The sequence below is a fragment of the Giraffa tippelskirchi genome, chromosome 8 (genome assembly GCF_054371585.1).
Source record: "Giraffa tippelskirchi isolate mGirTip1 chromosome 8, T2T-mGirTip1v1.2.pri, whole genome shotgun sequence".
NCBI lineage: Eukaryota > Metazoa > Chordata > Mammalia > Artiodactyla > Giraffidae > Giraffa > Giraffa tippelskirchi.
This window is the reverse complement of record NC_137282.1, coordinates 81,755,283-81,782,505: the sequence shown is the minus strand read 5'-3', so window position 1 is coordinate 81,782,505 and position 27,223 is coordinate 81,755,283. Positions and strand designations below refer to the sequence as shown.

At 38.0% G+C, this 27,223-nt stretch overlaps 2 protein-coding genes and 1 long non-coding RNA gene across 8 annotated transcripts in view; 2 read left to right on the top strand and 1 right to left on the bottom strand.

Annotated features, from left to right (window-relative positions):
- Nucleotides 1-13,939, top strand: part of RANBP3L (RAN binding protein 3 like) — a 49,296-nt gene extending 35,357 nt beyond the window's left edge. For all 3 annotated transcript variants that reach the window (XM_081520902.1, XM_081520903.1, XM_081520904.1), the window contains 7 exons: nucleotides 1,941-2,044; nucleotides 3,127-3,211; nucleotides 4,626-4,728; nucleotides 5,084-5,214; nucleotides 6,768-6,888; nucleotides 8,720-8,862; nucleotides 12,126-13,939. In XM_081520902.1, the coding sequence (XP_081377028.1) occupies nucleotides 1,941-2,044; nucleotides 3,127-3,211; nucleotides 4,626-4,728; nucleotides 5,084-5,214; nucleotides 6,768-6,888; nucleotides 8,720-8,862; nucleotides 12,126-12,350 (912 nt within the window). In that variant the 3' untranslated portion in view covers nucleotides 12,351-13,939. The remainder of the gene's footprint in view (nucleotides 1-1,940; nucleotides 2,045-3,126; nucleotides 3,212-4,625; nucleotides 4,729-5,083; nucleotides 5,215-6,767; nucleotides 6,889-8,719; nucleotides 8,863-12,125) is intronic.
- LOC145517756 (uncharacterized) overlaps nucleotides 1-22,210 on the bottom strand; it is a 63,814-nt gene extending 41,604 nt beyond the window's left edge. Inside the window, exons 1-3 of the long non-coding RNA XR_014062308.1 lie at nucleotides 22,156-22,210; nucleotides 12,117-12,190; nucleotides 11,150-11,255 (exon numbers count right to left, since the gene is read on the bottom strand). This is a non-coding gene — a long non-coding RNA (uncharacterized LOC145517756). The remainder of the gene's footprint in view (nucleotides 1-11,149; nucleotides 11,256-12,116; nucleotides 12,191-22,155) is intronic.
- The window catches only part of NADK2 (NAD kinase 2, mitochondrial), a 45,422-nt gene continuing 39,693 nt past the window's right edge, over nucleotides 21,495-27,223 (top strand). For 2 of the 4 annotated variants that reach the window (XM_081520907.1, XM_081520905.1), the window contains exon 1: nucleotides 22,302-22,901. In XM_081520907.1, the coding sequence (XP_081377033.1) occupies nucleotides 22,602-22,901 (300 nt within the window). In that variant the 5' untranslated portion in view covers nucleotides 22,302-22,601. Of the gene's footprint in view, nucleotides 22,200-22,301; nucleotides 22,902-27,223 lie in introns of those variants that run through there. The other 2 variants (XM_081520906.1, XM_081520908.1) reach the window with 2 other exon arrangements.

The window sequence follows — 27,223 nt, the reverse complement described above, 5'->3', positions numbered from 1 at the left end:
GTCGATCAAGTTTGGTTTTGTTTTCCCAAACTGAACATGAGGACACCTGGAAGTGTTAAAATACCGATCATTTAGTCAAGTCATTGAAAAAAATATCAGATCAGCATTAATTCTACCTCTACCACTATCTACTGTGTTTACCTTCTTAGACAAAGCTCCCAACCTTCTGTTTTGCATCAGTGACGTGAGGGAGTTGAATCTGGTCAGCATTTGCCAACATTTTTACATTTCCAATTCTTTTTCTTTGTAAGCTATGATTTCAGGAGACTCATTGTGAATTTGAAAAATCATTTCATCATTTATGTGATATATGTGATTTTAAGTTAAAATATTTTAAAATTTCAAATCAGTATATTATTAAATATTTTCATTAAGTATAATAATCACCATATTATATAAATTATTTACATATTTTAAAAGTGATGCATGTTATTTAATTTGTTTTAAAGTGTATAAGAAAAACTATGATGTGTTGACTAATTTCTGAAATGTTATATTGCATTTGATTTTGGAATAGCATGTTCCATAAATTATAGATGAAAATTTTTGCTCACACATTATATCAAAAGCTGATTAATATTTATTCCTTGGCATAATTTTTTAAGATCTTGCATTGCATGGTTTTAAAATAAAATATATTAATCTATTTCCTGTATTTTCTTCCTCAATAATAAAACATAAGAGAAATTTCTAGACTATTATTTGCAAAACTTTCTTCTCAAATAACTTATTAAGGGCATGAATAGAATTTATTCCTAATTGGTGAAAAGTCTAATTGGATATGCCCATCATTGAATTTTCTCTGTTTAATGATGATTTTTGAAGATCTAAAGGTAAGCTATGTATAAGACACTATGTCAGAATTCTGACACAATGATATAATGTATAGATACACTGAAAATGATCTCCAGGTAAATTTTATAGAATCCTTATTTTTATGTTCCTTTTAAACTTGTATATCAGAATTAGAGCAATTTTCTTTCATTCTGTCATTAATCAGTGGTTACTTATTGTATATAACAAATAATATATTCCTAATAAACTATTTCAAGCAACCTAAAGAGTTTAAAACTACCATTTTGGTTGAGAGATAAATCATCTGAGTGACTGAGTCATAAGCATGTACTTCGCTCTTTGCTAACCGATGACACATACTCTCTTGACACACATTTCTCAGCTCTCAAATTCTGTTATATATGGAAAACTAGTCACAATTATTTTTGATCAATATACAATTGAAGTGGAAACAACCCTATTTAAAGACAAGATGTCCTTGCAACATCTTTGAAAATTCCTGGTGGAGGAAGGGATGTGTCCACAAGCATTGAGGACACCAGATCAGATACCTGGGTTCCTTCCAGTTCTAAAACTGCACACTCCTTCATTTACACATTAATGCAGATAAGGTGCATGTGTATATACACAGCAGATGGAATAACTGATTAAATTACCAAAAGTTTCTAGAGGAAGAGATGGAACTTCCTCTCACATTGGGTGGCAATGATGGTGAAGCTCTTAGGGGTTTCCATGGGCTAAATAGCCCTGAAATACAGATTTACTAGTCTAGAAATGAGATTAAAGTCCACTGACTAAAAAGGTAAAAGTAACAAAAGAAGGTGGGATTTCTGAATGCTAGTGCACAATCCCTGGCTTCAGGCACACCCAGGCTCGAATGTCAGCCCCCTTCGGATTGCCCAGTTCCGCCGTTAGTTAAGCTTCTTAGGTCAGTCTGCTCACCTGAAGTGTGGATAATAGAAGTACAGAGTGTAGAGAGTTGTTTTGAGGAGTATATGAGATAGTGTATAGAAAATGTTTAGGACTGTACTTGAACATAGTAAGTTTTCCATTCATTTAACTATAGCTATTGTTTCCTTGTCTAATGCTCTTATATATACTAAGGCAGTTTAAATGAATTTTTTGATGGACTTTTTTTCTTTCAGATTTATGAGGGGAACTCCTATTTGCTAAATGAAAACTTACCAAGTGCCAGAATTTCAATCCAGCTGTCTACTAACCAGAATGCTTTAGGTACTACATCACTACTGTAAGTTAACAATGAGGAAACAGAAATGTTCTTTAATTTGTCAATAAAATTATTCACAGAAAATAATTTTCTGACATTGTACAAATTGCTAAGATTTCTGTTTGAAAGGAGATTTTATAAAATACAAGTTTAAAATGCTTTTAAAAATGTCTCTAATATTTATATATTATCGTCCTGGTATTGGATTGTCCCTACTGTCTCATTGACTTGGCTAAGAATGATTCAATTAGGTAGAGCTAAACTTTTTATTTAGCTAGGCATTAAATATCTGGCTACTCAATTAGCCTTTCCTCCTCTTCCCCTGGTATTCTCTCTTTCCCCTCTTTTAAATTATTTCTGGCATTATTATGTATTAGCATAAGTCGGACAGACAACAAAGAAAGCAGTAGAAATATGCAAAGTGAAAGTGAATATTTATTAGCATTGCCAGTGATGGGGGCATGTTTGATCTGAGAGAGGAATACAACTAGCTGTGGACATACTAGTCTCATGACCAGAGCCCATGCAGGTACCTTAGCACTTAACCTACTGTGCATGCTGTGGATGCAGTAGGGATCCTGAAGCATGTCTGCCAACAGACAGAGGGCTGCATGTCTTTGAGTTTGTCGTTACGCAAAACACTTTAAACATTCAAGTTTCTGGGAGGTAAAAATCAAACTAAACCACTGCACACTCAAGTGTAACTGAGAAGAGAGATCAGCTTTGCTGTTGCCCTTAGACCTTGCATCGCTAAAAGCACTGGCCAGTTGGGGAAGAGGAGAGTGGAGACTGGAGACCAGAGAGTCAGTGCTGGAAAAGCACAAAGATAAGGACTGGGCAGCTCCCCGGCTGATCACACAGCCTCTCTGCACTGGTCTTGGCCAGTGTTGTAACAGCTGTCAGATATTTTGACTTTCATCATCAGAAGTAGCTATCTCATTTTTTCCTTCATTTCTCATTAACTTCAGATAAACAAAAGTTAGCAGATGTTTTTACGCTTTACATAAATCTATTAAATCATCTGATTATTTCACTAAGGTTTAATATGGCTATATCCATTGTTACTACATTTAAAATAGCAAATGCTTATTTCTTTTCCATAGATGTCAACCAAATGAAGATAAATATCCTATGAAAAGCTGCAGTTCTGATTTCATTTTTGGAGAAAACATGGTAGACAGAGTTTTGGTAAGGTTTTGGCAAATGTTTCTATTACTATATAGAGAGCTGTCACTTCTAATTTCTAAAGGCAAATTAATTAAAACAATGTTAAACTGGAGCCTACTTTTTAACTACTGAGTTCAAAGGCACATTTTCCTGTCTTTAACTGGAAAGATTCTCCTGGGAAGCAAGTTCTAGTTGTTAGAATAATAGACAAGAACCCACAGAGGAAGGGAATTGCCTAATTATAACATTATTACTGATAAGAAATATTAAATACTTCTTTGATTTGCATTAAATCAAAGGTACCCAAGGAAATCCTAGAATTATCTGCAATAGTTAAGTAAGCTCAATTGGTCATGATATTTTAATATAGTTTTTCAATAGCATTTTCATAACAAGATGAATTTAAAATTATTTGCATTTTTTTTGTCATTAATCACAACCTTCCCCTTCAAGTTTTTACACTGACAGATTTTTTTCTTGCTAGCTGTAGGAGGGAATCATAGTATTTTACTTGCCTACGGGAATATACTTGCCAAGTGGAACCACCTGACTATTATTACCATCTTCCTTAAGCATCCTTCTACATGGGGCATCCCATGTGGTAAAGAATCCACCTGCCAATGCAGAAGACATGAGTTTGATCCCTGGGACAGGAAGATCCCCTGGAGAAGGAAATGGCAACCTACTCCAGTATTCTTGCCTGGAAATTTCCAAGGACAGAGGAGCCTGGCAGGGTACAGTACATAGGGTCGGCAGTCTGACAGCAGAGTCAGACACAACTGAGTGACTAAACAACAACAATCCTCCTGCGTGAGGCAGTTGCTGCTTTGTCCTCCACAGGGTGTGTTTCTAAAACACAGCATGATCTACAGTGGGGAATTATATAGCCAAATGGAAGCTGTGGAGCAAATATGCCCATGGTTTTATTTGGCCCAACACATCTTAATACTCTTTGCACTTTCATCCAGACCAGGATCTTAGCTGAGATAAGACAAGGATGCTATCTTGTCTTAGGGCTATTAGCTACATGAGGAATCCCATGGAGGATGTACAGATTTTAAAACCTGGACTGTTGGGAATACTGAAATAATTTGAAAAAGTGACATCAGTTGCACTTCCTTCAAGGCATCAGGTTGTTGTAGTGGTAGCTTGGAACAGCTGTTACTTCCTTGTGGGTCTCTAAAAGGTTTCCCATTGTCCCTGGAACTAGATGCCACCTGAAGTAGGCTGGTGGTAACTAGATTGTTTCCTTAGATCAGAACCAAGGTTTTCTAACAACAGGGAGGAGTTCCTGTTCAGCACAAGAGGATCCCAAAACAAAAACAGAGCTGTTGGGTTTGTTTGCCACATTGAGACAGAAGAACAAAAGTATCTCTTGGGTTACTATAAATATATGGAGATAAAATTAAGCAATACATCTTTTTCTTCCACCTAGGGTACTCAAAAACTCACTCAGCCTCAACTGGAAAGTGATTCATACATCAAGGAAAAACCATTCAAATTCACTCTAAAAATTCCTATCAGTTCTCCAAACTCAAGTAAGAATTATTTCATTTATAAAGCATCTGATTCAACTAATACGTTTCCTGTTTTTCCATGTCATTTGTTTAATATCTGTAAAATACAAAACCCAAAATCCACGGTTTAAAATCTTTGGTGAAGATTAAAGCATATAAATTTGGTTACATGATATAAAAGCCTTAATAATTTTTGGACTTCATGATATGGGGGATCATTAAAGAGATATGCCTAAACACAAGCAGTTTGATTTTTTGGAAACACTCATTGTTATAAAAAGCTAAGGAGACATGCATGTTAACACGGGCAAAAAAGAACTTTCACGGTGGATAAAGTGGGGCATTTTATGTGTTCTTTCCCTCTATTTTCTCTTAGGAACAGACACTACTGAAAATATATCCCTAATTGAATCAACTACTGCTTTCTCTTTTAAACCATCACCAAAATGTTTGCTGGAGAAAATTGACGTTGTAACAGGGGAAGAGGCAGAACAGAATGTGTTAGAGGTCTGTGCACTGTATACTGCTCTTTCTGGAATCAAGTTATCCTCAGCAGAGACATCTTTAAAGATAAAGGCAGAAGTATAGTTTCCATAAAGACCTGACTGTTTAAATTAAAATGGTTGAGGCTTTCAAATATTAAACCAAAATTTTGTTGTATTCTTACATTTGTATGTGTAACTTGCAGGACAACGGATTACTGGCTTTACATTCATATTAGTCCCTTAGAAAGAAGACAGCCAAGGACCCAGTCTTAAAGTAACTCCAGACCTATATTTTATACTTTTCATATCAGCTTGATTATCAGTTATTATCATATGGTTTAAAATTCTATTTACACTGAAAGTTAAAAATGCAGAGAGATAAACTGATTTCAGTTCAAGATAATAAAAATTTTCTTTTTTCCTTTAAAAGCTCTTTTTTTAAATTGAAGTAAAGTTGATTTACAATGTTGAGTTAATTTCTGCTATGTAGAAAAGTGACTCATACATATATACACTTTCTTTTTTATATATTTTTCTATTATGGTTTATCTCAAGATATTGACTATAGTTCTCTGTGCTATAGTCGGACCTTGTTGTTTATTCTAAAAGTTCTTTTAAGTAAGTTTTGAATTGTACATGAATCAAGAATTTCAAAGATGTGGTATATAGTAGTATCACACATAGGATTTGAACGATGAGTGGTGTAGCTATCAGTCTTGGCACATGAAATGTAATTACTACACCCCAATCATGTTCAACAAAGCACAGATTTCCCTTAGGATTTCTCCATCTGCTTTACCCCAAACTCTCTTCATTCCTGTTTTCTTCCCCCTTGATCTACTGATATATTTACTATACACGTGTGTCTCACAGCATAACTCTCAGATCAGATTAATCCCAGATTCACTTAAGTAGTCACTAGGAGTGAGGCCCTGACATGCTATATTTTTAACAAGTCATCTAGGGGATTCTTGTACACAGTAGTATTTGAGAGCCACTGGCAAGCATTAAATTATAGTAAGGTACTCTGTGGTATCACATCCTAGTTCTGATGATATATTTATTAAAATTTTTAAAGCATACAAATAGTTCCATGATTCCTTAATTTTCAGATAAATTGCCTGATTCAAATAACACTGTTTAATTTAAAAGTTGGTATACATAGATAAATCATTAAGTGAAAAAGCAAGATGTAGACATACGTATTCTACCATTTATAGAAAAAAAAACAGGAAAATATATACATATTGACCTGTATATACATACAAATATCTCTAGAAGGATAAACAAAATATTTAGCAACAGTGATCAACTGTTGTAGGGGGTGAAAATTGGTAGGTGGGAACTAGTATTGGTGGAGCTACTTTTCACACTTTGTACATTTTTGCTTTTTAATGTTTGAACTATTCAAAAATTATATTGTTTTAGAAACTAAATAAAATTTTAAAGCTGGTTTAGAAATCATTAACAAAGGCTATTCTGATAAGATATCAGACATAAGTGTTATAGCATAGCAAAGAAATCACTTTGAAAAATGTTTCATATTTTGACATTTAAAAAAAAATTTTCCTTTAGATCAACTGCAAGCTTTTTATATTCAACAAAACAACACAGTCCTGGACTGAAAGGGGCAGAGGAGCTTTGAGACTGAATGACACAGCAAGCAGTGATTGTGGAACATTCCAGTCAAGATTAAGTAAGGAATCATTTTGTAAAGCAAGTCACTATTTTTCAGGGAAGATTTTCCAATATAGGTACACATCATTTTCTGGAGGTGTGTTATGTGTCAATAGATTAGACTGCTGAACACAGTATTATAGGAGCTTCCTGTTTAAAGTAGGCTCTGATGTCAGACCACACAGATTCCATGTCTGGCTCCATCACTAACTAGTGACCTTGGATAAATTACTTAATCTCCTTCTACTCTAGTTGCATCAGTTAAAAGTGCAGATAACAGAAGTCTATGAATTAGTGAGTGAGTGTGAGAATTCAGTGAGAAAACGTACATAAAGCACCTTTGACCAGCCCAGCACACACCTAAATAGTGATCTCATTATTATTTAAGGGAATATGATGGATTTAGTTTTGAAATGGAATAGTTTTTCTAAAAGAGGGTATTTGTCCTGTAATTTATTCTTGGCATTCTAAGTGCAGAATGTGGGTTGGGATGAAAGGTCAATTTCCAACTAAATAAAGGTGTGTGGTTATTGAATCCTGCAGGCAGAGTGTTGGTCAGAATCTGGTCAGCCAAACTGCAAGGTTGAGGAGGTTTCTGGCATCCAAGAGACACACTGGGCATTGTTCAGAGGTCCAAACTGAAAGTGAGCACAGGCAGAGATCTGGGCAGGGATGGGTTTACTGGTCAATATTAAACAGTCAAAGCTTGTGGGGGAGACTACAAGTAGAAGCTGGTAAATGGATATTTGTTGAGTTTCAGATATCAAGCTCAAGAAGGGAGTAAGGAGGAATAGAATTCAGACTAAGAGAGTATGATCATGGGGAAACAGGTTTCTAAATGACCTAAGTATAATTCCCAAGGCAGGTATTAGTTGTTTTCTACTCTGGTTTAATTTCTCTCTTTCCACTACCTGCCCCCAAATGTACAAAACAACTTTTTTTTTTTTTAATTATACAGGTAATACATGTCCATTACAAAAGACAGAAAATATGGACTGACAAAAAGGAAAAAAAAAATTAAATTACTCATAGGCCTGTCTTCCTGTAGTAGCTAGCTAGCCTCTGTTAACAAAATATATTCTTAAGGACTGTGTATACAATGAATGTGGGGCTCCCTGGGTAGCTCAAATGGTAAAAAAATCTGCCTGCAATGCCGGGACCAGTGTTCAATCCCTGTGTTGGGAAGATCCCCTGGAGAAGGGCATGGCAATCCACTCCAGTATTCTTGCCTGGAGAATTCCAGGGACAGAGGAGCCTGGTGGGCTACAGTCCATGGAGTTGCAAAGAGTTGGACACGACTGAGTGACTAACACTACTACTAATGTATACAAAACATTGAAAAATTTGTGAGACATGGTGTTTATATTCCTCTCTAATCTGATTTTTTCTTTTATACAGTATACCATGGTCATCTTTCTACATTAATAATTACCTTTCTTCAGGATTCTTAATGAGGTCATAATATCTTCAATAGCTGTACCATCATTTAAGTAATTTCATTTTTTGAATGCTTCAAGCTTTTGTTTCAGTTTTCTCCATTGTGAGCACTTCTTGGGTAAATACTCTCCTGACCATTAGGTCCTCAATGGAATATTAAAGTTTAACCATTTTTAAATATTACAGTGAAAGAATATAGCGTTTTTAGCACTTAAGCTAAAAAGAGTCCGCCAACAAAATAAAGTTCAGTTTGGAAACCAAATTATAATCTAGTCAGTTAAATTGCAATTTAGTAGTGAAAACAGAGTCTGAAAAACAACTACCAGATTATCTGCTTTCATAATGGCAAATTCCTCTGAAAGGCTAAGGAATCAACTGTTCTAAAGCCTGATAAATTCACCTTCCTATTTTAGTTATGCGCAATCAAGGCAGCCTGAGGCTGATTCTCAACAGCAAACTCTGGGCTCAGATGGAAATTCAAAGAGCAAATCACAAAAATTTACAAATAACGGCTACCGATTTAGAAGACTATAACGTCAAAGTGTTTTTAATTCAGGTAAGTGACAAATTTCAGTGATAGAGGATTATCCTACTATATTTATAGATTTCTGCAGTGACTAATTTTTTTTCATTTTATTATACTAACCTGTACCACTGGCAAAAATCAGCCATTTATTATGGTTGTTTATAGTCTAATCAGTTCAGTTCAGTTCAGTTCGGTTGCTCAGTCGTGTCCAACTCTTTGCGACCCCATGGACTGCAGCATACCAGTCTATACTAGAGCTAAATTTGATATGAAGTTTAGAGATTAACACCAATTTAAAGTAGTCAATTGGTACTGGTCTTAAGACAGCTGTATTGGTACATGCTGTCAAATGTCTCCTTTTGTCTTTACTGGTAAAATTATGTCAGCAGTCTTACTATATTACCAGAGATACTACTGTCAGGATTGGCTCCTAGGAGGCTAGCACAATCCACACCCCGATGCTTACCCTGTGCTGCAATTGAGGCTTTGAGATCACTGGAAAGGAACCAGTGAGAAATGGAAAAACACAGGGCTAGCAAGTTAAAAGAACCAGTCCAATAGCAATTTCCAATTCTGGATTTGAGTCAATCTCCAAGGTAACAGGTTCGCAACAGCTTTAGCTACTCTGGCAGCAGGAATGCTTGACCTCAAATGTAAGATCCAGGCAAAAGAGACAAAGCTTACATGAGTCAGGTGAGAAAAAAGGCTGGATATCCCCCACATGCTGAGTATCAGACGTGAGAAGCCTGAGTACCCAAGCGACTCAGGTAGAAGATGATAATACAAGCAAACTGGTTTCCACATAATAATGGGAAAAAAAGTTGGCAAGAGGCTACCGATGAAAAACCCAAGATTCTAGTGCACTGTTTGGCATAAGTGATGTTGAGTATTAAAATCTTAGAGTAAAATGCCTAAAACCTGTTTACCATTTAGGCAGATAATATTGGATACTTTGCTAGACCAGGTGCTCCTGGCTTTGAGTGGGTAAAGCACCCTGCCTGAGACCAAGTCTGATACTGAGACTATGATTAGATTAGATTAAACTATGACTAGATTCTGCTGCTCAATATCTGGCTCATTCTGACTTTTTAAACTGTAGGGTAATTTTTAGATATTAGCAAACAAAATGCAATAAAAATCACCCAAAATTCCACTGCCACAGATGGTCACTATTAACATTTTGGTCTTATATTATATTTTAGCTTAATAATATATATTTATATTATAATATACATATTATATGTGTGGGTACATTTATATACATGCGTACCATATTGTACATACTATATGACTTTCAGACATGTAATTTAGCCTTCCTCAACCTGATTTTACTCATCTGCCAATGGAAGACAATAATAATGTACTTAATAAAGTGATGGAGAAGATTAAGTAGCTAACATTTGATTGTGAAATACACATATGTAACCTTTTCACTTATCAATGAAAATGAGTGTTTTCTGTTATTAAACTGTAGTCCATTCTTCAGAATTCTTTTATAGGTGAAAATAATTTGTTCTATTATATACCATAATCAAGTCCACTAATTCCACTTTGTTAAATACTTAGGTAATTCAGTGTGTTCGTTATTATAAATTCTGCAAAGAATCCTCTATGTACATGTTATTTTTCTTGGGAAAAGATTTTGACTGTCTTGACAAATTTATCTCTATAAAGACTGAACCAATTTTCATTCTCACTAGCATTTTCTTATGGTACTTCCTGGAAATTTTTTTTAAGCTTTGGAAATTTGTTGTTCAAAAAATATATATCATTGTGCTTTTACTTCTTCTGAATTTCTTGAATGAAAATACCTGAATGAATTTGGCAATATGCATATATATGTATATATACACTCTACACCAGTGAAAGACATATTTAAATTTTAAAGTAAAAAAAAATGAAGGCAGCAGAACAGTATTTATGTTTCAATTACTCATACTCTCTCAATATTTTTTGTTAATTAACTTACTGAAGAAAAATTATACCTTTGTACATAATATAAAAAATTAAATTAGTGAAAAGTCAACAAATATTTACTCAACACCTGCTATATATCTAATACAATATGAGACACAAAAATATTTTATTTCATTTGTACTTTTTCTCTAAAAATAATTAAGGCAGCTTAGTAACATACTAACAAAAAACTATATTTAAGACTCTTCTCCCAAAAAGTTGGCATTTAGTTGGTTCACTCCTCAGTTCTTGGCTTTGAAATATTTGGTAGCTCTTTGAAGGATTAGCAAAGAGAAAACTTTTCCCAGATTTTCTTTGAAACTGTGAAAAGATCCAAAAATGTAAGCCACTGACATGTTACCTTAAGGAGTGCTGACTTTGATGATGAAAACCAAGTCCCAGACAATTAGTCAACTAGCTGTGTAAACTCAGACAAGCTGTGCCTTTCTGAGCCATAATTTTCTTATCTGTAAAGGGAAAGAAAAACAAGTATTTATTTAATATCTGTACTATATTCTTTCATTAATATAAAAATTAGCAAATAAATTACTGTTAAATAATTAACCTACAACTTTAAGGATTGAAAAAATAAAAGAATATAACAACAGCAAATGTTATACCACTGTTATTCTCAGCATTATTTTTTATATTAATAAAGTATTAAAAAGGAAAAATAGAAAAGTATAGAAAGCAAGGCCCTCTGATGCATTTATGGTACAACATCATAGACCATTTGAATGAGCTTTCTGCAGAGCTATGCAGCTTGCTTCCCTGGTGGCTCAGTCAGTAAAGAATCTGCCTGCAATGCAGGAGACCCTGGTCCCAACCCTGGGTCAGGAAGATCCCTATATACCCTGGAGAAGAAAATGGCAACCCACACCAGTATTCTTGACTGGAAAATCTTGTGGACAGAGGAGCCTGGCGGGCGACTTAGTGACTAAACCCCCACATGCAGCTTTCAGGGCTGTCTAAACAAGTGATGTAAAGGAAATGAAAGTCTTTTTTCCCCCTCTAACTCTCTAATTTTCTACACTGTAACATAGTTTGGAGGAAGAATGTTCTTAACAAACAAATTCAAATATAAACTTCAAATCATAAAATTTCATTTGCTCGGTTTAAAAGGCACAAATTGGGACCGCTTATCAAATTATCTATGTTAGGATTCAATTTGATTCAAGATGAATTGGCTCTTTACCCTTTCATTTCTAGGGTTATTTACATTCTAGATTTATGCCATGTAATTCTTTCCTTAATAAAAGTGAAAGATTACAAATTTGTAAAGTGTGGCTATCACTGAGTTACTTATATTCTTAACAAATTTAATTTACCTCTTGTAGGCCAGTGCCAAAGACACAGGACGTATGCACGCAGCCATCCATCACCGTCTTGTTGCACTTCGAAGCTTCGACAAGAAGACAGATGCAAATCAAACTGAAAGCCAGTCAGAGACAGTCCTCCAAGAGTTTAACTGTGATAGCTGTGATGAGGATGAAGAGGATCTCATCCAAGCTACTAAAACTAGATCAGATAAAGGACTTTTCTTCTGTCGGTTTGAGGTTTAAGAAGGGGATCTTATTCACAACCCTTTATAGGAAACAGATTTTTAAAAAGTGGAACTTGTCTGTTCAAAGTGGGTGGGGGTTAGAGCCCTAGATGTTTGGATCTGAGAAGCAGGTCTGAAAATCAGGCTTCTACAGTGGCCTGTATTGGGATTTCACCAAAAGTCAGTCTTATTGCAATACCTGCATATCATCTGCATATACATCTCATAAAAAACCATATTTATAATGTAAAGTATTCATTGCTACACTGAAACTAATCATATATTCATATTTCTCTTCACTTGTTCGCATTCTCCTATTATTGGCCATAATAAGAGAAATTATAAATAAGGTAATGGAGCCAACAGGCAAATTTGGCTTGAAACACTGATAAACCCTGATTATTTCCTTTTCAGAATTTGACTGCTTTATTTTCAAAGACCTTCTTTACTTAGGGCAAAAAGTGCTGTTTCTTTTATTACATCAGGATTGGTAAATTGAACAAGCAGTGGAATCACTGGTTACTGGATTTTTAGGTTTTAGTGCTTGTCCTGATGAGTGAATTTAAAACTAAAATCCATCATTATATTTGGAGAAAAACCTTGTCAAAGAAACAATAAGCCCGGCTTTACTATATAGATATAGCTATTCCAATAAAGTCATCCAAGTATTTTCAGTAATAGTTTCATTTAGCCCTGAATTCTGCTCTAAGGAGGACTGACAAAGACCTTACAAAAATAGTGTATTAGCAGGCATTTCCCCAATTTTTGATCATTTAAATCTTAAAGCTATTTTAATCATACATAATTTAAGAATCTTTCAAAGAAGATGTGTAAAACTTGATGAAATAGCTTCCTTGGTCTAATACTAAAAATGTAATCAAAAGAAAGAATATATGAAATATGCAGAGCAGGAGCATAAACTGCTAGACTCAGTGAGCCAGAGAACTAAGGGAATATGACTTTTCTTGTTACTATCAAATAAAAGGTTTAATTATTTTTTAAATGTATGAAATTTATAAATTAAAATCATCATAATATTTATGTTGTCAACAATAAAATGAGGTCTATTAGAAAATGAGCTGGTATCCATTAAAAGTGAAAAATTCACTCAGTTATGTTCGATTGTGATCCCATGGATTGTAACCTGCCATGCTCCTCTGTCTATGGAATTCTCCAGGCAAAAACACTGGAGTGGCAGCTATTCCCTTCTCCAGGGGATCTTCCCAACCCAGGAACTGAACTGGGGTCTCCTGCACTGCAGGTAGATTCTTCACCAGGTGAACTACCAGGGAAGCCCATCCTAAAGAAAATCAGTCCTGAATATTCATTGGAAGGACTGATGCTGAAGCTAAAGCTCCAAAACTTTGGCCACCTGATGCAAAGGACTGACACATTGGAAAAGACCCTGATGCTGGGAAAGATTGAAGGCAGGAGAAGGGGACAACAGAGGATGAGATGGTTGGATGGCATCACTAACTCGATGGACATGGGTTTGAGCAGGATTCGGGAGTTGGTGATGGACAGAGCCCGGCATGTTGTAGTCCATGGGGTTGCAAAGAGTTGGATGTGACTGAACGACTGAACTGATCCATTAAAAATGTGAACTTGTAATTAAGATTAAGTGGCAAAATTATTTCATCAACAAATGTCATGTTTATGAATAGGTCCTATATTCTACCATATTTCATTTCAGGAAAGGGGTGATATGTGACTATCTTCAAACAAAATGAGAAACAATGGGAATAAGTGAAAGTAAATGTCAATCATATGAAGCCATTTTTTCTTGCTAACTTTTCACTTAGCACTTTCTTCAGGAAGAGTTGCACACAAATGCTAAATGTAATGGAAGCAATAAAATGTCTGACTTTTTAAACTTTGTTGCCCATGAATCAAGGGAAGGTTTAATTATATGAAAACATTACATTTAAAATTAGGATCATTTCCAAATTTACTTAAAAAATACAGATTCTATATGTTTCATTTCCTTGATAGCAAGCATATTCATGAGTATTCACGTTCAGTTGTATTCAATTTTAAATTTGTATCACAGATTCTTCTAGGTGGACCCACAGACAGTTGGTTGCCTGTTCATGAGTACTGCTATGAACATGACAACATCTACAAAGAAAACACCTCATTGAAAAAAATCACCTTACTGAAAAAAACTAAACCATCCTAATCACTAAATGAGAAGATCCTATTCATTCCTTGAACAATTTAACAGAAAAATTTAAGAAATATAATTTTTTGCAATTAAAATGTTTCTCTGATGTAGTATAATAATTCTGAGGGTTTATATTTTGATTATTGTGATGAAAATGACAGACTTTAAGAAACACATGGTCTATGAAAGTTCAAAATTTATCATTTTAAAAGAAGTTAATTTAGAATAATATTTGATTACTACTTTGGACTATTCATCACATTGATGGATACAATAGTTAATACTGTAAATTGCTGGATTTTATAAATATCTCACTAAGGTATTTATTTTTCAGTCATGTATTATCTGGCCATAAAACATCTTTTACAAAAGTTCCAAAGTCATTTCTTTGAAAAACATTATAACTGCATGATAACATGTTATTCTATCATGTTTTTCTTCTGGGAAATGTATGTTTTCATTTAACCTTTGGATTTCCTAATTCTATAAGATTATTTATTCATGGTGTAAATTCTTTTAAAGAGAATATCTATTCTTGCATTTATGTCCATTGCACCTTAATATATGCTTGATTCAAGGTCAGTATCCAATTTTTGTTGAAGGAATGAGCAAAATACATTACCTATGTATTAAAATAGTAAGTATACAAAAAGTGAAATATGTTAATGTGTTCTTTGCTTTACTTATATAATTAAATTTCCATTAATATTCTAGTAGGTGTGGCTGTACAGAGACTTTTTTAGAAAACAAATATATCATATGTAGCCAAATTAATTTTTTTCTTAAATGCCATTATTAAGGTAAGCCACACCATTCCATGTTCGATGCATGAGACAAGGGCTCAGGGCCGGGGCAATGAGATGACCCAGAGGGATGGGATGGGGAGGGAGGTGGGTGGGGGGTCCAGGAAGGGGAACACATGTAAACCCATGGCTGATTCATGTCAATGTATGGCAAAAACTATTACAATATTGTAAAGTAATTAGCCCCCAACTGAAATAAATAAATTTATAAAATAAAAAAAAAAAATGTTAACATTCAAAAAAAAAAAAAAAAAGAAATAAAGATTTTTCACCAGTTAAAAAAAAAAAAAAGGTAAGCCACAGTAATTTCAACAATTGCACACAACAGAATTTTGACGCTTCTCCTTTGAGATGTGTTTCAGAGTCACTTCAGGAGTTACACAAGAAAATCAGTATCGCTACTTATGGCCACATGTCACTTTTCAATCCAGTATGATCACCCCATGGCATCAAAATGACTTCTGATTATCTCCCCTAAACAATACTCCTTTAAGGGCATCTTAATCTACTCAGGCTGTCATAACAAAATACCACAAATTGGGTGAATCAGACAACAGAAATTTATTTTTCACTGTTTTAGAGGCTGGGAAGTCTAAAATCAAGATGCTGGCAGGTTGGTTTCATCCTGAGACTTTTCCTCCTGGCTTGTAGGGTCTACCACCTCACACGACCACTTTCTTGTGGGAGCACAGGGAGTGAGTAGGGAGAAAAAGAGAGCAAGTTCTTTGGTGTCTCTTTTTATAAGAACACCGATCACATTAGACCAGGGCCTATCCTCATAATCTCTTCTAACCCTAATTACCTCCTAAAGCCCCATCTCCAAATATCATCACATTGTAAGTAGCCTTTAACAGATGAATTTTGAAAGAACACAAACATTTAGTCCATAATAAGGAATAATTCACACTTATAAAATTATTTCTTAAAATGTTCTAAACAAACATATTTGGAATAACATTACAGCTTCATTTCTTTGTTGGAGAATAATATTCATTTGGAAATATACATTTGAATATACTTTTTTCCAAAAAAAGCTACATTATTTTATTATAGTACCATATATAATAGTAAAAGCAATTATATATGTGCATTTATTGTCAAATCTGAACTCAGGCTTGAAAGCTTAGCATATGAAAGTTGAATTACTCTTTTAGACTATAATTTAGCTAGTATGTTATGACTGTTGCAAGTTTTACTCTTTCCCTGTAACTCTGTAACTATAACTACTAAGAGTATCTAACTTTCATTTATTCTTCCAGAGACTATAGAAGAAATACAGTAAATAAAATCCTTTACTTCTAAATTAAGCAATGACTCAGGAACTGAAGAGAAGCTAATGTGAGAGAGGAAGAGAGAAAATGTCTAGAGAAGGAAAAAAACAATAAAGAAGAGCTCTAACATGAAGGAAGAATCAAAAGAAATGGAAAATCAGCAGGAGTTTTAAGTTTTTTTTTTAAATTCTAAAAGAGTGACTCTGATGCAGAACAAATTCAGAGGAAATTTTTCTTTAGAAGCGTAACATAAATTGGGAGACATCTGAGAAGATATTAAAGAATTGATTCTAAGATCTTAGCTGGCATGGGAACACTATGATTATACTAAATTGTTAAAGTAAAGCAGAGAAACAGATTTTCTTTGTTTTCCTGACATGTTCTTCCTTGACCCATGTTTAGTGTGAAGATGAACTTTCTCAATGCCTCAAACATTTTATATGAGGATTATGGCATGGCTATTAAAAGTAGAAACATATTTACCTTATGATTTTCAACCCATTTCCACTCTGCTATTCCTCCTTATACTCTCAATGCATATATTTAGTAATATTTTGGGGTGATAATAGAAATAGGAACATCTTATAGTTTCTCCTTGTGCTATATCTTCATCTCTGTTCTGTGAAAGTGTTAGTCCCTCAGTCATGTCTGACTCTTTGCCACCTCATGGACTGTAGCCCACCAGGCTCCTCTGTCCATGGAATTCTTCAGGCAAGAATACTGGAGTGGATTGCCATTCCTTTCTCCGGGGGATCTTCCTGATATCTTCATCTAGCCTTCTTTTTTTTGACTTTTCTGTATCCTTTGTCCTCCTCCTCCTTAATGTGAAGAGATCAATCATATAATGATATTTATTTTCACAAGTTATTAGGTAGGTGACTTCAAAGCACACATCTTCTTTCATAGCACCAGCTTTTATTAAAAGTTACTTAGATAAATACTTTTCCAATATACTAGATATATTTCATATGATATCCAATTATGTTTAATCTAAACATTCTTTTCTATCAATAGTACTGCTTAATTACTTAATTTTTTGGCTGTGCTGGGTCTTCATTGCTACCTGGGTTCTCTCTAGTTGAGGTGAGCAGGGGCTACTCTCTAGTTGAAGTCCATGGGCTTCTCATTGCAGTGGCTTCTCTGGTTGTGGAGCGCGGGCTCTAGGTGTGTGGGCTCAGTAGTTGTGACTACCAGGCTCAAGAGGACAGGCTCGTGGGCCACGGTGTGTGGGATCTTTTTGAACCAGAGCTCGAACCCATGTCTCCTGCATTGGCAGGTAAATTCTTTACCACTGAGCCAGCAGGGAAGCCCCTCAAGAGTAATTTTATACCAAGTTATTCAGCTGAATTATAAACCAGCAAAATATTCTCTCAAATATTTTACATCTGTTACTGCCAAAGCCAGGAACCCTTAGTTGTCAGGGACTAATATCCTATATTAGAGTATGTGGATGTCATGTTTCAAAAAGCCAGAGGGTGGTGGTATATATCTTTCAGAATTAGAATGTACATGAAGTGAGCTGGAGGGGGTTGTAATGATTGGGAAGGATAAATCTTAACTTTTGTAAACCTTCAAGTTGTGAACATCACAATTATAATTTCTTCCCCATAAAATGTTGAAAACAATAAAGCTTGCTTGAGATGTGGCTAACTGGGTAAGTTTATTCACAAGAAAAGAACACCAGCCTTGTCAGAGATGGGGTCTGAGCACGGAACTCAAACAGATTATTTTAGTTGTTTGAGGGTAGCTGAAACTGATATTAAATCCACAAATGCCAACACTTTAGTTTGTTTTGCATGGCCAGATTAAACCCACAGTACTGGTAATTTTTTACATCATATGTGCAATTCACAATGGTAATTTTTGACATCATATGTGGAATTCACAGACGTGAATACTTGAATGTAGTTGAAATTTCTAAGATGATATTTGGAAACTACAGCATTGGAGGAGTTACTGAAATAACTGGCAAGTATTTAGCCTAATAAATACTTGATAATATAATAATTTCAAACAGTGGATCACCAAAATTTCTTGCTATCTCCCAATCTAATGGACATAAAAGACTATTTCACTATTACCTTAATTTGCATTTTTCTGATTTCTAATAAGGCTGAGGATCCTTTAGATATGTACTCACTGCTTGTATTTCTTCTAATAAATTTGTTCATAATCTTTGCAATGGCTTCCTAGCATACAGAAGATAAAAGTCAAGTTCCTAAGCATGGATATAACATTTCATGTCTTTCCTCTGTCTTAAATCTCTAGCCTCAACTCCCACCATTGCCTGCCTCCCTCTAAATGTTCTAGGTTTTCAGAATTGTTATTTTATTACTTCATAGCTTAGCACACACTGTTTACTCTGTGGAATTCCTTTCTTACTCTTGTTGATTCTGCCTAATACCTAACTCATTCTTCACAACTTAGTTTAAGACATTCCCAAAAAGCTTTCCCTAACTCCACTTAGGCTGAGTTAAGACGTGTTCCTCCAAATTTCTATAACACCCTGTGTATAATTTTACCATTGTACAGACTGTATGTTCTTCAAGGGGAGAGACTACCTTTTATTTACCATTAGCAGTTAGCAGGGTGCCTCACCTATAGCAGGCAATCAAATATAATTTGATCTCCATTAACATGTGATGTATATATAAGACTCAAGAGGTGTTATCTAACAGGAAGCTAGAAATAAGGATCTAAAGCTCTGGATATAGGCTAGGCTAAAGATACTGATAGTAGCTGAAGTTATGGAAAGTGAAGAGGGCTAATATTTGCCAAGTGTATACTTCATAATGGGCATGTGGCTAGGCATTTGTACATATATTTATAACTTTACAAGGAAGCTGTTATATTTTGTAAATGAAGAAGTAGGCCCACAAAGATTAAGGGAATAGTTCAAGGTTGACAAAAGTAATAAATAGTAAAGTTGTGATTTGAACCAATGTCTTTTAAAATCCCCAACTCAGGCTCTTTTCATTACACAAGAGTAAATAAGCTCATGCAGAAGAGTGGAGAGGGAGAGAGAGACAGAGACAAAATGAAAGGAAAGGAAAGGGAAGGATAAATCCTAAAAATGAGCTCAGGAAGAACTGAGAAAGAGGACAGAGGGATGGGTAGAACACCAGTAGGTACTGGTGCATTGTGAACCAGAGTAAACATTTCTAAAGGAAATGATAACCATTTCAAATGGAGAAGGACCAAGTCATTTAAGGGCTGATAAATGTCTTTCTTACAAGTTTACAAACAGGTATTTGGTCACCTTGGAAATTAGTAAAGTGGTTGGGAGAAACCAGATTACAACAGGATGATGGATGAGTAGGAGGCAGGGATGCTGACCAATAATGAACCATTGACTCGTTCAAGAATCTTAGTTATAAAGAGAAGACGCGTGTGAAAGTCACTCAGTCGTGTTTGACTCTTTGCAACTCCATGGACTGTAGCACACCAGGATCCTCTGTCCGTGGGGATTGTCCAGGCAAGAGTACTGGAGTGGGTTGCCATTCCCTTTTCCACGGGATCTTCCCATCCTGGGGATCGAACCCAGGTTTCCCGCACTGCAGGCAGATTCTTTACCACCTGAGCCACCAGCAATATAAAGAGCTAGGGCTTAGATGGCTGGGTTTTTTTTTTTTTTTTAATTTAAAGATATCTGAGACATGAGTATGTTTAAATAGTGAAGAGGAAAGTCCACTAGAGAAGGATAATTAAAGGTATAATAAAGGTGATAACTTGATGGAGTTTTTGAGCAGGTAGAAGAAGATGGGATCCAAAAATAACAATGGACAAAGAGACAGATATATCAAATAAGAAGATGTCAGTGTAGACAAGTTTGTAGCTGGAAATGGGGGAGATCTAAAAATTTGAGTATTTAATGGTGAAATCGGAAGAAATGGGGTCTGAAATTTTGCATATGCATAACAAAACTCATAGACGTTGATCCAAAAGAGGTTTTCTAGATTCATTTTTTCCTATCAAATGGATCAACTGATATTCTGCTAGTTACCCAAGCTTCAAACTGCAGTGTCATCTGTGACCTCTCCCTTTTCTTGCTTCCTGATAGCTAAGGAATTTTAAAGTATTGAAATAGTACGACTAGAAAGGACCTTGAGAATGTTCAAAGTTACAAATGAGTAACATATCCTACAGAAGTTAAGACGTATGCTTAAGTGTGCCCTGCAAATCACTATTAGCAGCTGCTGTGAGGCAAAGCTTCTGGTCAGAAGAGGTAAGTGACCTACTAAAAGCAAACATCAGACTCCATTGTGTATTTCTCAGTCTAATATACTACGTGGCACATAGTAGGGACTCAGCAAGTATTCAGTGAACCCATGAATGAATGCTGGCGGTAGTGGCTAGCTGAAAACTAAAAGTCACAGATTTGGAATCAATTTGGGCTTGGCAGAACCTTGGAGTCACTCTAGCTCAACTCCCTCATTTTAAAATGAGGAATATGAGGCCCAGAAAGATGAAGCAACCTGCTCAAAGTCCAGGAGCTAGTTACTGATAGTGCTAGGACTACAAAGAAGCAAAGAGTGTGCCAAAACAAATAGATCTAAAGAGCAGGAGGGACGAACACTAGGATCTGCACTGCCACTTGATTCCCCTCTTTTAATAGGGGCATTTTCTTCCATTTTCATTACTTTTACTCTATAGCTCGGATCTAAGTGTAACTATGCCAACAGTGCCCAAGTCACCCTTCCTTCTCTTGCCTCCTAGTTTGTTCCACATTCCAAAGCCAGATCAGTAATCATCAAACACTGCTCTCAGGACTCACTTCCTTTCAGTTAAAAGCCTCCAAAAGGTCAACAACTGCCTACTAGGCTTCCCTGGTGCCTTAGCTGGTAAAGAATCCGCCTGCAATGCAGGAGACCTGGGTTCCATCTCTGGGTTAGGAAGATCTCCTGGAGAAGGGAACTACCCACTCCAGTATTCTGACGTAAAGAATTCCATGGACTATTCCATAGGGTGGCAGAGAGTCGGACATGACTGAGGACTTTCCCTTCACTGCCTACAGGATAAGATCCAAATTATTAACATTCTTAACCCTTCACTCTTTTCCTATCTACTTTTAGAACCGTTATCTCCCCATCAAGAAATGTTCCACTTGGCCAGACTGGTCTATTCATCATCCTCTTTCTCAAAGGCTAACCCCGCCCCCGCCCCCCGGGAGGAGGATAGGGAGAGGTTATAGTTTTTTTGTAGGTTAGCAGTAGCTGCCACCTGCGCAGCCCCACAGGGTCCCATGCTTAGCCGAGCCTGGAACTCGGCTTACTGCTCTCTTTCTCCCTTGCAATTCTTAACAATTTCTGAACAAGAGACTCTGCGTTTTCATTCTGCAGTAGGCCCCGCAAATAGGGGAGCGATTCCTGAGTCGGTCTCCTCAGACCCTAGCCCTGAGCCGGACACATCAGCCACACAATACTGCAGGAAGGAAGAAAGGGTCTATCTGCAATAACGAAACAGAATCCAGAGCAAGGAGTTGCGGCCGCACGTGCTTTCCCGCCAGGCGCTTAAAACCTCAGTCGCCACCTCAGACCAGTTCCAGCTGGGTTCAGCTCCAACACCAAATAGAATTCCAGCCCTTACCCCGGCCGCAGCCAGTCCCCGAAGCTCCTCGGCCTCCAAAACCGGTGCGGGTTCTGATTGGCTCAAAGAGTTGGCCTGAGGGGCGGGTGCATACGCGGGGGGAAAGGGGTGGAGCTGGAGGTCGGTCCCCGGGCGGGGAAGTGGCCACTGCGCAGGCGTGGATGGAAAAGGCTACCCAAACAAACACAACCTCACCCCTGGGAGGCCTCCCGCTTTCCCCCGCCCATCTTTTTCTTGGGCTCTCCGGACTCCCAATCGCCCGGCTTTCCCGCCCCCGTCAACGTCTAGGCACGTCCCCCCTCGCGGCGCGGGCCACGCACCGCTGAGCACTTAACCTCTGCCAGCCCGGCGGGAACCCGGAGGCCGGGGCGGCGCGGACGGCACGCAGTGCTGCCGGCGGGGAGCCGAGGCGGGAGCCGGGGCCTGCAGCCGCTGCCGGGCCGACGATGACTTGTTACCGAGGCTTCCTGCTGGGCAGCTGTCGTCGCGTGGCTGGGGGCCGGGCAGCAGCGCTCAGGGGGCCAGGCGCGGGAGGCCGCGCCGCGCGGCCGTGGCTCGGCGGTGAAGGCGGCGGACGGCGGCACCTGGGGCAGGGGCAGCCGCGCGAGCTGGCGGGCTGTGGTAGCCGCCCCGACGGCGGCTTCCGCCCGTCCCGGGTGGTGGTGGTGGCCAAAACCACCCGGTACGAGTTCGAGCAGCAGCGATACCGTTACGCGGAGCTCTCGGAGGAGGACCTCAAGCAGCTGGTGGGTCCCGGCGGCCCCCGCTCCTGTGTCTCGGCCGGGCCCTGGGCCGCGACTTTGGGGCTCGGCCGCGCCCCCTCGGGCGAGACCTCTCGGGACATCCCTTCTTCCCGGGGCATCCTAGATGCCAGGCCTGCCCTTCACGCTACCCTCTACTCCCTCCGGTTTCGCTCGTAGGCTCCCCTCTCCTGCGTGCGTGCGTGCGTGCGTGTGTGTGTGTGTTTAGAGAGAGGGACAGGTTCACTGTTAGTGCGAAGACCCCAGCTCCCAAGCCGGGGGCGTCTGGAGGAACCTTGGGTGGGAGAAGGACTCCCACTGTGGGAGAGGTTTGGGGATTCATTTGCACCCTCGCCACCCACACCCCCTTTAAACAGCCCGGAGCGAGGTAGGTCTGAAGCTTGGATGCTCTGGGAATCTCTCCCCAGGCCGCCCCGCGGGCAAAGGGGGCCCCTGGGTGCCGCTGCGGGCAGCGGAAAAGAGGGCTCTGGTACCGCGGACACACCCCCTTTTACTGGGCACGACTTCCAGGCCTGGGGCACTCCGGAGAGCCAGTCGGCTTGAGCCTTTTCCGTGCTGGAACGTGGTCCCCAGACAAGGTTCTAGGAGTTTGCTTTAAAAGCTCACGTGTCTCCTGTGCTAGGAAGAGCAAGGGAGAAATTTGACTTTGAATGTATGTCATTAAATAGAAAGGTCCAGACAAAAGGCAGGTAAAGACAGCGCCTATATCTATAGTGTGATAATGCCTCCACAACAGACTATGTTTGGTATAGATGTTTATTAATATCTTTGCAAAGTATATAAATACACCTAAGGTGGTGAATATTACCTACTTTCACTCTTATTTTTGAAGCGTCTGATCCCATGCCCACACCCACTTTAGGAAAAGGAGAATGATGTTTCTACGATGAACAGTATATCCGGAAAAATCTCCATTGGAAATCTTAATTGTTGACACCATCCCAAAAGGCTTTGGAATTAATTGCCTGTAACCATAATACTGTAGCATTCTGTACCAGAGTAGACACTCTGGTCCTGGACTTGTGGTTAGAATAATCAGCAATTTTTTGGTAATATTTTGTGGAGTTATCAAAATGAAGGGCTTCCCCGGTGGCTCAGTTGGTAAAGAATCCTCCTGCAATGCAGGAGACCCAGGTTCATTACCTGGGTGGAGAAGATCCCCTGGAGAAGGAAATGGCAATCCGTTCCAGAAAGTGAAAGTGTTAGTTGCTCAGGCCTGTTGGACTCCTTGCCACCCCATGGACTGTAGCCTCAGCCATAAGTACTGACTATTTTCAACATTTAGCTTCATTGTTTAATGAGTTAATTGAGGAGGGCCTCTGTATTCATCTGATGGCCATGCTAGGTGCACATTTCTCTCCTTTTCCTACAGTGTTTGAAGGTAGCAGTTGATAGAAAACATTTGCATCATTTAAAGAGTAAATCAAACAGTTTGAGCAGGAGGTTGGAGTAGTTGAGTTTGTGTTAAAGGAGTGAAGCTGAGGGTGAGGCGGGGAATAAAAAGCTGAGCAGCAAGTGTTACTGATTTGGGAAAGAGGTGGGTCCTTTTGGGTCCTGCTCCTAATTCTGCAGATCTGTTATACTTTTTAGAAGCTGTCAAGAGCTGTATACACATAAATATGTTCTTCATAACAATTTTATGGAAGCCTCCCACAATAGTTAAAAACAATATACTTAGTTGGCATGATCAGAGTGTGGGATTGGGGGTCAGGAGCTTGGAGCCAGGCCCAGGTCCTGTGTGGTCAAATTCCTCTGCTTCTTTTTAACTTCTCTGGGGCTCCTTGGTGACAATGGTGCTTTTGGTGTGGTGCTGTCAGTTTTCAGGGTGCCTCTACCTAGTTCACTGTGTGAAATACTAGGATTGGACTAGAGAGCCTCCAAGGCCCTTTCTGATATTTTAAAACTCTGAGTAACTTGTATAAGGCCTCACAATATGAGTGGCATCTGAATTAGATTAATTCTTGGGCCTCTGAACTAGATTACCACTAATCAAAACTTTTTAAATGTAAAGCAAATCAAGTCTTTCAAAATCGAACTACCTGGTACACCCACTCTGAGTATCTGAAGAGAAATCTGTAATGGGTAAATATTTGCCTATTACTTGAGTATGCTGTTTGGAATTAGAAAACTTTTGAAGTAACACTTCTGGACTGTGGAACAGAGTTTTGAAATAGCTGCTGTTGCTGTCATTTCAACTAAGTTTTATTGGATTTGTCTGTAACTGATTTGAGGTATTTATATTAAGGCTAGTATTCACAATGAAGGCTTCCCAGGTGACTGAGTGGTAAAGAATCCTCCTGCCATGTAAGAGACATGGATTTGAACCCTGGGTCGAGAGGATGCCCTGGAGAAGGAAATGTCAACCTGCCCAAGTATCCTTGCCTGGGAAATCTCATGGACAGAGGAGCCTGGCAGGCTACAGTCGATGGGGTCGCAAAGAATTGGGACAGGACTTAGCAACTAAACAACAACAAATTTGGAATGGAACAGTATTAGGTGGAGCCCATACCAGAGTTCAGGGACAGGCCAAACAATACTGGACTGTGTGAAATTGTTCTAAAATGGGATTCTGTGATAGGAATGATATGGTTAATATTGTTGGCTATTTTGCTGGGGTAAAAGAGACTGAGGGGTATGAATCATGTGAATTGGGTATAAAAGAAAGTCACCAAGTGCTTCCTTGAGTGTTCTGGCACCGTGGCTAGCTGTGTCTATGGTGTCTTGGTAACCTGAAGTTTTATAGCAGATGGTTCTCTCTGGTGGTGGTGGTGGTGATTGTTCTGTGGCAAAATAGATCTCTATTAGGGTACTTGTTAAAATGAAAATGGAAGATGAGGGATAGAGTGCAAGTATAATTTCATACCCTGAAGCTTCATGGTTCTCTAACCTTGTAGAAACATAAACAATTAAAGGAAATATTTCTTAGTTGATAAAGCATAAACAGACTGGGTCAAAGTTTGACTTTTAATTGCTCATTCATATTGGTTTTACTTTGGTTTATTTTCAATTCTTGCATTTCCTTTCCCCCTAACTGATCAGTGACTTTTCTTGTGAATAAATTTTTAGTCACTGATTTTACCTTTACTGGCTCAAAACTTTGCAAGGACTAGTTAAACTGTTTTATTACACTTGCCTCATAAGTGACGTAGCTGTCAGTGGATGTGGATTAACAGGGTTGATGCCACTCACAAACTAAACCTTTGGATGAATCAAAACTGATTGGAAAGGATTATGCGATCATAAACACACTTATTGGCCAAAGAGAATGTTTTATTTCAGAGTATTTTAATATATGCCAAATAACAAATGAACCATTTCCACCTTTCTCTGGCTCCACCCCAAGTCATACAACCCCAGAATCAACTCCTTTTAATGGTTTCCATTTTTAATTTCTTTTTAAATTAGTGTCCTAATGGGATAGCATTATTTCATTTAGTAGTCCCTCTGTCACTGGCTTAAGTTCTTCCTAGTTACTGCCTTCTTAGCAGATTTGGGAGATGCAGCACCTTGGATTTTATTCTCCTTTCTCTGAAAACAGTGGTGTAACTTGTAGTTCTTGGGCAGATAACATTTCTGCCACATGTGCAGTGAGTGTGGTGTATGCACCATGAGTATTTATCAAATGAACGAACATGATCTGGAGTCCTGCCAGAGCCTTCCAACGGAACCTCACTCCTTTCACATCTTCCAGACACAGGAACCTGAGTAATCTATCCAAAGTGAACATCTGGCCACTTTACTCCTCTGCTTAGAACGCCTCAAAACTCCCTGTAACCTATAGAGTCACCCAGGGAATTTGTTAGAATGCAGGTACCTGAACCTTATCTTTCTTCCCCTCAAATGTGAAGATTCAGTTTGTGGAGAACTCCCAGACTCTGGGCTCGGAACCATACCCTTAAGACCGCTGATGCTTAATGGATTCACATTTTTAACAAGCTCTCTAGGTTTGCAGTTGGTCCCCAGATCATACTTTGAGAAATGTTATTGTAGGTGAACCTTTATTATCCTTTGTGTGCTAAAAACAAGGTCTTTAGGAACTGACTTGGGTCCACCTCTTGAGCTTCATTTCTAATCATTTCTTGTCTAGAACTTCATTTTCCATTGATTTCAATCTGCTTTAATTTCCATTAGATGTTGTGCCTATTTAATTAATTTCTTTATCAGTAGCACATTGAAATGGTTCAAAATGTAAAAGATACAGAAGAGTATACAGTGAAAGCCCTCTTATTCTTGTCAATGGACACTCAGTTTTTGTCCCTGAAAGTAACCAATGTTAATTTCTTGTGTTTCCTTCCAGAAATAATCTA